This window comes from Crassostrea angulata, chromosome 2 (assembly GCF_025612915.1).
Source record: "Crassostrea angulata isolate pt1a10 chromosome 2, ASM2561291v2, whole genome shotgun sequence".
Lineage (NCBI taxonomy): Eukaryota > Metazoa > Mollusca > Bivalvia > Ostreida > Ostreidae > Magallana > Magallana angulata.
In genome coordinates, this window is record NC_069112.1 from 37,312,565 (window position 1) to 37,322,686 (window position 10,122).

The 10,122-nt window shown below is 33.4% G+C and overlaps 1 protein-coding gene across 1 annotated transcript; it reads left to right on the top strand.

Moving 5' to 3' along the window:
• Positions 1–2,166: 2,166 nt before the first annotated feature.
• On the top strand, positions 2,167–8,340 carry LOC128174935 (uncharacterized). The gene is made up of 4 exons (XM_052840358.1): positions 2,167–2,639; positions 4,601–5,969; positions 6,191–6,409; positions 6,598–8,340. The coding sequence occupies exons 2-4, from the start codon at positions 4,602–4,604 to the stop codon at positions 7,126–7,128; spliced, it is 2,118 nt and encodes a 705-aa protein (XP_052696318.1). The 5' UTR covers positions 2,167–2,639; position 4,601; the 3' UTR covers positions 7,129–8,340.
• Positions 8,341–10,122: the final 1,782 nt, after the last annotated feature.

Here is a 10,122-nt window from a genome sequence, read left to right on the forward strand (position 1 = left end):
ATAAAAAAAAAGCTAAGAATTTAAAGTCATTGGTTTTGAGATTTTGATTATTATGAGACATAAGAAGCGACACCCCCTTTGAAAATAAATAAATAAAAATTCCAAAGACTAGGTTAACTGTCGTGAAATTAAAATGTCTATAAATTATTTTTAAAAATGTTTCATTTTGCATTGTCGGCAATATGTAGGGAAAAAAACCTATTATGCAGGTGAAAATTGGCATTTTAAAAAAAATTCAAGCAGTTATTACGGGATATAGGCATGAAGTCCTGAATGTCGATTCAATACAGACTCACTTTGTAAAATTGGTTGATAAATAAATTCCAGAGAGCTATTACATTACAGCCACTTGTGAAGATGTACTGTTTGCCATAAAGCAACTACTTAATTTTATAAAATTATCGTCAATACAGCATATAAATGCATTTTAAAATATTTTATGATTTAAACTCTACCAGTTCATATACGATCAAATTCATCTGACCCACCCCGTTCCTTACTTTTAGAAATCCAATTTCCGAAGAAAAATCATAATTGCAAAAACATAAACATACTAGTATACCATTACTATTTCTTCAAACCTTTCAATTTTTAACAAAACTCGGTGCTTTAATTAAGAATTATTAAACTTCGTTTTATTTATAACAGTTTTAGATTGTTTTCATATTTATCTTTCACTTGCACAACAAAATCATTTTGATATTTTTAAAAAGTATAAATACATCTATAGTTACGAATACATACATTTTTCCGCAAAAAATTACTAAATCTTTAAAGGTAGTTTATTCTCACTTATTCAGAAAAATAACAAGAGAACAGCTGTCAATATGACAGCAAACCTGGTTTTCTTTTGTGTGAACAGTATTCATAATCCATTTGTCAATCCTGAATTGATGAATACTACCTATCCAAAGAAATGGGGTACTCTATATGCAATGTTTTTGCCAAAAATGACTAATTTTTTGATAAATTATCAGAAATCACAATCCTAGCAATTTGCATACCTCTAAGATATGTATAATTGATATGCAAAAGAACAATTTATATCTCGAAAACTGTACGAGGAGTTATTGGTACAATAAGGGTACCATTTTTGCAGCCACTCGCCCGCCCGCCATTTTCACTATTTCAATAATCGAAAAACCCGGTTAATAATTCTCTCTTAAAATTCTTAGAATTCAGATGCAATGGAGTTACATGGGACCTCACGGTGGTCTCAGAATCTCGTGCCGCTCAAAATATATTTACCCCCTTATGAAATTTCTTGATCCGTCTCATTTTTAGAAAAGAGTACGCATTAACTTATATTCCAGTTTAAATTACATGTCAAATTATTTCAGAGAAATAAGATATTAGGCATTTCTTTTTAACCATTATCGTATAATATAATGAGAATCACCTGTACATTACAGAAAGTAGCGCATTCGTCACATCGGCGACGATTTTTATATGCATGACCCTCTTCTTTTTTGGTCCAGTTTCAATCACACCTCAAAAATTTTTCTAAAAATAATACAGGTATTTTCGATAGAAAGAGTGTCGTTCATTAAAAGCTTATTTCAACAGTTAAGCTGAATATTATGTTTATTTTTGTGATCGGCTTCTGTCCATATGAGGCATCCGGCAAATGCCTCCACGTGCGCACACATTCCGCTTGCATAAGTAGTTCTTATAAAAACTTGAAGTTTGGTTTAGTATTTATACAACATTTTACTCAGTTTTATTTCAATTCATTTACATTAAGAGATGCAAACATTCATAAAGTTCGACCTGTTAATTCAAGAATGCACATTTGGCTCACGCGTAAGAATTTCGATCGAAAGGTTCATTCAGTAATGCAGTTGAACTCGATGAACTGACCTCAATCATAAGACGATGCTCCATGAACTGACCTCGATCTATTTATGTTGCATAATAGTAGCTAGGAAGACGGCTTGATTTAAAAAAAAGGTTACGTTATAATCGACCTCAATAGCAAGTTATGATGGCATTCAATGTTAATCAGTCGCATTAAAATTTTTTAATACAACTATTTCTTTGTATACGTGTTAATGCTCTTTTAGAGCCCTACTCAGTATTCTGAAGGAGAAGATACGTTAACATTTAATAATTAAATTAAAAATATAAAACTAGAGAAGGAGTTTACGAACGGCTTTCCCCAAAGAACAAGGGGCAGTAAGCATATATTATTTGCCCAATATTTTTTTAAAATTTCAAACAAGCTCAATCATTGACATGATTTGATTTTTTTTATTTATGGGATGTTTATTTTGCAATATATAGCGCAAATTTGTCATCAGCGTTTTTTTAGTAGAGTTATCCCTCCTTCGATCGGTGTAATTTTCCGGATATCGCGTTTTCCCCATGAAATGCTCACATTCTCGACAATAATTAAATATGGCCGCATGCAAACAACACGGTAAAAATTGAACAGAAAAATTATAATACCAAAATGAATAATATCACAAAATATTGTGTTGTTGTTTGCATGCGGCCACCATTAAAATATTAAATATTGTTGTTAAACGATGTGCGAATTGACCGCTTCCGGTTTCGGTTTTTATATGCACCACAACAGCAGACGTAAACAAAGACAGATGACAAAATTAGAGATGTAGGGAAAATCATCTCCTTAGCAGGTAAGGATGTGTCAAAAAGACAATAAAACTAAGATACACAACAATGCACCATGATTTTAATGCGGCATTGCTAATTATCTGCTTACTTTAGCTACATAACCACATGAGAGCTAATGACAGCTGATCGCGATCGACAACTTAAAGACACGATTGAGTGTGATCGCAAACTACTCCATATGTTCACAATTGAAGTCGTATCTGAACTCTGATAACAAAGTAGACTTTGAAGTACATTGTTTTAAATCTCTTACGTTTTACAAAAAAAAAAAAGACTGAAGAACACGGCCATCAATATTTTTGTCGATCAGCTGTTGATCAGTACTGTACATGATCTAACATCATTGATAAGTTTGCGTGATATTACGTACATCTAACCTCTAAGATAAGTTATACACTCTACATTACACAATGACATTAAATATTTAATATTGAATTCCATAAAGAATTATGCTGCCATATTCTATTTACCATCAATCGGAGGCGATAAAAATAATTCGCGAATGACCTTGCCCTTTGATTCCGGTGCTATGTTAATTTGTGCCTTCAGTAAATAATACCACGTATACCTGAAATCACACACTGGGTTTTTTTCTTGTTTTTTTTTTTAATTTCATTGAAAACTGGTTGTTTTTTTTTACGTTTTAAAAATAAATAACTAATTGATATATTAAAGATTTATAAGTATCCTTTTATATTTAATTAAGTTCTTTCTTTCCTGGTTAAAATGATTTTTTGAGAGTTTTTTGCTTTTTCTATATATATAGATATATTGTATTATAATGTTAAAATGAAACACTATTAATTCATAGTAATATGCAAATGTGCAATAAATATCACATTGGTTTCCCCAACCCCAAGTTTTGTAATATCAACCACACACACACATGCAGATACATGCACAGCTATTATATAGCTTATATTACATATATATGTATATCTGACTGTGATATATACAGAAGGGAAAAAAATCATTCTGATAAATTTGCTGTAATCCAATTCAATGCAATATGCTGCATGATCAAAGACAAATGTTAAAAAACATAGATATATATCATATTATGTATACATGCTAATTTTTATACAAGTATAATTATATATATATACCAGCAATTACTTAAGTTTTAATAATATTATATATATATCTCAAATATTAATATTTTTGTCTTGTATGATGAAGTCTAGCTAGGCATATAAACTGCACTTTATTTCTTGAATTTAATTGATTGCACAACAATAAAATCATAATTGTGCAATAAATATGTACAGGGTTGTCTCTAAAAATTGAAGTAGAAGGGAGAAATAAAAAAGTAGAAGGGGATCTGGAGGTCTAGCTTATAGCTAGATTGTGTTTGAAATGCAATAATAGCCGGGTAATTTTACCCGGCACTTTAGGCAGGGACAACCCTGTATGTATAATATCTTAATTAATCAACTGTTCCTTGGTGTTTATATAATCATTCATAATCAAAAATAATGCAGAGATGAGGGCATATTGAATTTAAACTATGGCGCTCTTACAATATTTGCAATGATATATATATGGATCACATTGTCAATTAATTTATGAGAAATGACACATTATAGGAACATGATAATTTTATTGGAATACAATTTTAACACATTTATTCTCAAAATATTTTTAAATACTCTCTCCTCTGTCTGTCTCTCTTTCTGTCTCTTTGCATGCATGTCTGTCTGTCTCTCCCTCTATGTCTGTCTGTCTGTCTGTCTGTCTCTCTCTCTCTCCATGATCTCTCTCTCTCTCTCTCCTTCTCTCTCTCTCTCTCTCTCTCTGTCTGTCTGTCTGTCTCTCTCTCTGTCTGTCTGTCTGTCTCTGTCTGTCTCTCTCTCTTTTTCTCTCTGTCTCTCTGTCTCTCTCTCTAAACTAAAAATTATAGAGGTCATTCTTAAGTATATATACCATCTGTTTACATAAATATGTGGTGCTTTTAATTTTATAGGATGCCTGGCGACGGTCCTAAACAGTATCCCTGTGTTTCTTGTGGTAAGCGACCTAAAGCCCACCAACGACGCTTTATAAAAGGACCATCAAACCAACTCTTTCGTCAACATTTAGGCCTAGCAATCTGTGAAGACAATGATGTTACATGTACAAACTGTTATTCAAAATTCCACAAGTCAATACATAAGAACCATTTTGAGAAATCTATAGAAACAGATGATGACACTATCAAAGATCAAGATTATGAACCACCAGCAAAGTCCTCTAAATCAGATACTAAATCAGTCAAAAGTCCTAATGTAATACATTTACCCATATTATCTTCTGGAAAGAGCCACTCAGCTTGTGTGATCTGCAAGAAGAGAAATTCAAGATTGCTTACATTGACCACAGAGAGAAGACACCACATCTTTGTATTGACAGGGCACCTGTTATTATCTGGTGCAAGGTGCTGCAACTCTCATTTGATGCCAGATTGTTCTCTCAAAGATGATGCCATTAAATGTCTGGAGAGTATGTCCCTGAGCTCTAGGTCAGTACATTCCACTACCTTTTTCAACAAAACTGATATTTGTTCATTAATATCAACTATAAGAGCAGCTGCAATCAGAAATCAGAAAAACAGGTTAGACTTTGACACCAGTTGTGGACTTTCAGACACAGATTATATGAATTTGACTGGAATTTCAAGGGCAGATTTTGATGATGTAGTCTCGCATGTGCAGTCAATAAGAGCTACCAAGAATCGCAGCATAAGGACCTGCATTGCCCTTCTATTGGTGAAGTTGAGAACCGGCCTTTCCAATAGAATGCTATCAACACTATTCAACATTGAAAAGTGCGGTGTCAGAAGGGCAATAACATCAGCCAGGAGAGAACTGACAGAGACATTTACACCAAAGTATGTGGGGTTTGGCCATATTTCAAGAGAACAGATTATCCAGGACCATACCAGACCTCTTGCCCAGGAGTTATTTGGTAATGGAATGCACAATCCAGCTATATTAGTGGTAGACGGAACTTATGTTTTCATCCAAAAGAGCAACAACTTCAAGTTCCAACGTAGATCCTACAGCCAACACAAAAACAGACCCCTAGTCAAACCAATGGTCATAGTGTCAACAACAGGCTACATTGTTTCAGTCCTTGGACCTTATTTTGCTGACCACAAGAATAATGATGCTAGCATCCTGAAACATAATTTCCAGACAAACATGGAGAATATAAAAGACTGGCTACAGCAGGATGATGTTCTTATTGTGGATCGTGGGTTTAGGGACTCGATTAGTTTCTTGGAGAGTTTGAGCATTCAGGCTCAGATGCCGGCATTTCTTCCAAAAGGACAAAAACAACACACAGCTGATGAGGTATTTAACAGATACAAATACATGTACCTAAGTTTTGTGCTTTTCTTAAGATAGAAATGATCACTGACAGACACTTGATTTGGAATAAAATTTTAATTAGAAGTTGTTTATATGCCTAATATAATTTCCTCAAGTTACCTATACTAATTATAATAGATTGCTTGTCTACTGTAAATACATAATGCTTTTTAATGTATATATCCTTTATATTATTTTATCAGGCAAACTCTTCTAGACTTGTTACCAAAATCCGCTGGATTGTGGAGTCTGTTAATGGGCGTCTGAAACAGTGGAAATTTCTGCAGAATGTGGTTCCCAATACTCAGATACCATACATTCGGGAGTATGTGTGTTTGATAGCTGCACTGTGCAACAAATACAGAGATCCATTAAATACAGGAAATCCAGAGAGTGACCAAATCTTGGCAGCTAAAATGAAGGTAATTTTTTAAAAGAACTATGATTTACTGTTTTTGTTGTCCATTAGTGATAGTCATTTCACATAGATACATCTCTTATAAAGAAACACATCCAAATAAATTCTGAAATGGAATGTTGCTGAACATGTATTTGTATGACAAAGTTAGAATTAATATATCAAAAAATTGATTTGTTTCTTTTTATTCAGTATTTAGCATCACAGACAAACAAACTTCAAGAGCGGGTTGAATCTGAAGAGTTGCATCGAAGGATAAAAGCATGGACCCCAATGAATGCCACTGATACATTGGATTTTCCTCTCCTCTCTGAAGAAGAGCTCCTTAATCTGACTGTCGGGGTGTACCAGCTGAAGCTTGCCAAGAGTTACACTGCAGAACACAAGAATGATGATGGTGATTACAACATCATGGTAAACAATGACATTCCTGATGTTTTGCGTGTACGAATACAAAGTCGTCATATCTCCAGCAAACAGTATTTCCTATGGATTGAACATTCCTTAGGAGCCATTACTGGGTGGTACTGCCAATGCCGTGCTGGTGCAAGGGTTGTTGGGGTGTGTGCCCATGTGGCTTCTGTTCTATGGTACCTGGGACATGAACGGCACACACACTCTGCAAGGTCCACTCAAGACTGGTCCCAGTTCCTTGAGGATGCCTCAGTCATTCCAGAAGTCATGGATAGTTCCGAAAGTGATCAGAGTGGAACAGAAGAGTGACAATGCATGTTGATTGATAGGCAACTATCTGTTATCTGTGATTTTTCATAAAAAATGGATTTGATCTCTTAGACAATTGTATAGATAATATGTAAGATTATCGAAAAAGTTTTTGGAAACTGTTTTGAACTTTGAAGTATTCAATATATTATTTAACGTTTAAAGAACTACATGCAATATCATGAAATTATGTTAAGGGGAAAAGGTCAATTCATTATTGTTACTTGCAGAATGTGTGTTTTACATACAAGATGTCTAATATGCAAAAATCCAAGATGCCAGATGAATATCTAAACCAATGTTGGGTTAATGTTTATCACATAATGAGTTGATGTTTAAAGGCATCTTCGTTAAGTAGCAGTTGTTTTCTTGTTTCCTGCACATGAAATTGCTAGGTCATAAATGATCTAAAGAAATCGGTCACTGTGATATTTAATGTTAAAAAACTATTCTCTGTTTTAGAATTATGGTTTTGCTCATGTTATTAAATTAAGTTTATCTTTGAGTGCAATAAGATGTGGTTAATGTCATGATAATCCATTAACTAAATTATATATTTGTTAACAGTTTAACCATGTACCTAGAAGTGCTTGACTTTTTGTTGGTTGGAGAGGGAGAAATTCAATGCTCCTCTCTCCATAAATATTGTTATGTTCTTCATGTTTGTTAATAATATGTTTAATTATCTTGTATTAATATGGTCGAGTTGTTGAAATATCAAAGCATTTCTTATCTTTCAAAGCGTTCCATGTTTAAAAAATATCTGAGAAATTATAGTTTTTATACACAGGTTGTAAATAATAATATATTTTATTTAACTTTTTGCAGCAAATTCAAGAAACTGGCTTGTATTCTACACTAATTCCCCATGAATTGAATAATTAGATGTTTTGTACTGTAAAGATTATAATATACACAGTTATTGTAACACTTTCTGAAATCTGATATTTTTTGTTATAAAAAAAAAGCCTTTTTTACCCGAAAAATTGTGTTTTATACAGTTTTCGGTTAATATTATGTTTATATATGATATGTTGCATTGTATTGTAATTGTTAAATTATTTAAATACCTGATATTATTTTAAAAATTGAAAAAATATAAAGAAATTTCAGAAATCTGTGATTTTTTGACATTTTTTATACTTTTGCCCTCAAAATAACTATATGGTGATTTTTCAATAAAAGTATTGCTGAAATTGGATATACAAATGATATCTTACTAAAAAATCACTTTAAAATTTTTACTTTGCATTGGGCAAATTTTGGGTCTTATTGCCCCTTGTTCTTTATTTCAAAATTAAATTTGTTGACGGTGAAATTATGGTGTACAGATTCAAAATATTCTATATTTTTAAAAAATGCAATCCCTTTTAAAATTATTTTACATCAAACTGATCATGTTGATTGCTTCTTGCTATCAATATATCATTATTGCCGATCATTCCTTTAAAAGGAATACTTGTTCATCCATTCCGGCGATTACGGCATGACGTTTCCCCGCAGCAAGGCAGTTGCCATATAAGGTCATGTCAAAATTCGACAAACTTGTAGACTTTACATTTGTTAAATGTGTATCATGTCAGATGTGCTATTGCCGAGCCTGAAGACTACGGATTGAAAGTGTGCATAGTGGAATGTTTAATTAACTGATGAAAGCAATAAAGCTGCAAATTGTGCATCATGCGAAGGAACTGAATCAAATCTTACACGTGTTTATGCCCGAGTTTTATAGGTTACACGATCAGAATTACGCATATTCATACTCAGACTCACACACCAACACGATTACATATTCGGATTTACAAGTTTACATGTCTGGATTTTTTAACACGATTACCCTCCATACAAAAATAGTTATAAATTTACAAATCAAGGTCTAGTATATCTTATAAATTTATGAAACTTTGAAGTGTTTTGAAATTCTTTGACCAGGGACAACGATGTCAATATATAGATAGTGGGATGAGGTAATGTCAAACATCGAAGACTGTACGAATATTTATGAAATTGTTTTTATTACAAGTGTTACCGTTAGTATTGTAATCAGAGTTTGCCGAATCTTCCTGGAATTAAACATATAGTTTGTAAATTGACTTTGTATAAAAACTTTCTTCATGGTTTATCAGTGTGAAACATTCTTTACCTTAGAACAAATTTGTCCGCCATTATTTTATTTTTCCACTGAGCACCCGCCTCTGTTGCCATTCCTTGTCACTACAGGGAAGTTACGTCATTCTTATACATGTACATGTTGTCGACGACGCGCTGAAAAAGAAATTTTCACAATCGTTCTTTAAAACACTTTAAAGTTATACCAATATATGATATACATGTAATTTTTATATTCAGACCTTAATTAATATGTTTGCAAGTTTATAACTAATGAATATTTCTTCATCGGCACCACATATAATTTACTCAACGCTCTCTCTCTCTCTCTCTCTCTCTCTCTCTCTCTCTCTCACTCTCTCTCATTCAAATCACGAGCGGCAATGTTTTAACTCCGCCCATCTACGATCTGATTGGACAAAGGTCAGTCAAAACATTACGTAGAAACTTTTCTGGAGTTAACCCCTATTAAACGCTTCAATGTACTTCGCTATAACTGGCAATTTTACAAATCACAGCGGGAAATGTACATGTGCGACTCAAATGTATATTGCGGGAGTTCCGGAACAAGAGATTATCAAACGAACCGGACATCGTTCTGAAGCTGTCAGAAAGTACAAAGACTGTACCTCCTCGATGTTGAAAAAGGTGTCTTAATTTTTGATCCACCAAAAAGATCAGTATAAAGGTCATTGGAATCGGAGGAGAACGAGCCGTCCAATCACTTCCACCGCGAAGACCTGCCTGGAGACAGCGAACCCCCGTGCAAAAAAATTAAAACCGAAACCATAAAAAATGACCCTCTGAAGGATGTTACTTCTGTGCCAACATTGTTTAACACATGTCACTTCACATTCTATTTGAAGTGGCAACAGCATAAAGCAG

What these genes read in the sequence shown, in the direction of transcription:
- LOC128174935 (XM_052840358.1), top strand. Translation starts at nt 4,602, where the DNA reads ATGCCTGGCGACGGTCCTAAACAGTATCCCTGTGTTTCTTGTGGTAAG. An exon ending in AACAACACACAGCTGATGAG is followed by an intron (nt 5,970 to 6,190) that starts GTATTTAACAGA and finishes TTATTTTATCAG; the next exon opens with GCAAACTCTTCTAGACTTGT. An exon ending in TCTTGGCAGCTAAAATGAAG is followed by an intron (nt 6,410 to 6,597) that starts GTAATTTTTTAA and finishes CTTTTTATTCAG; the next exon opens with TATTTAGCATCACAGACAAA.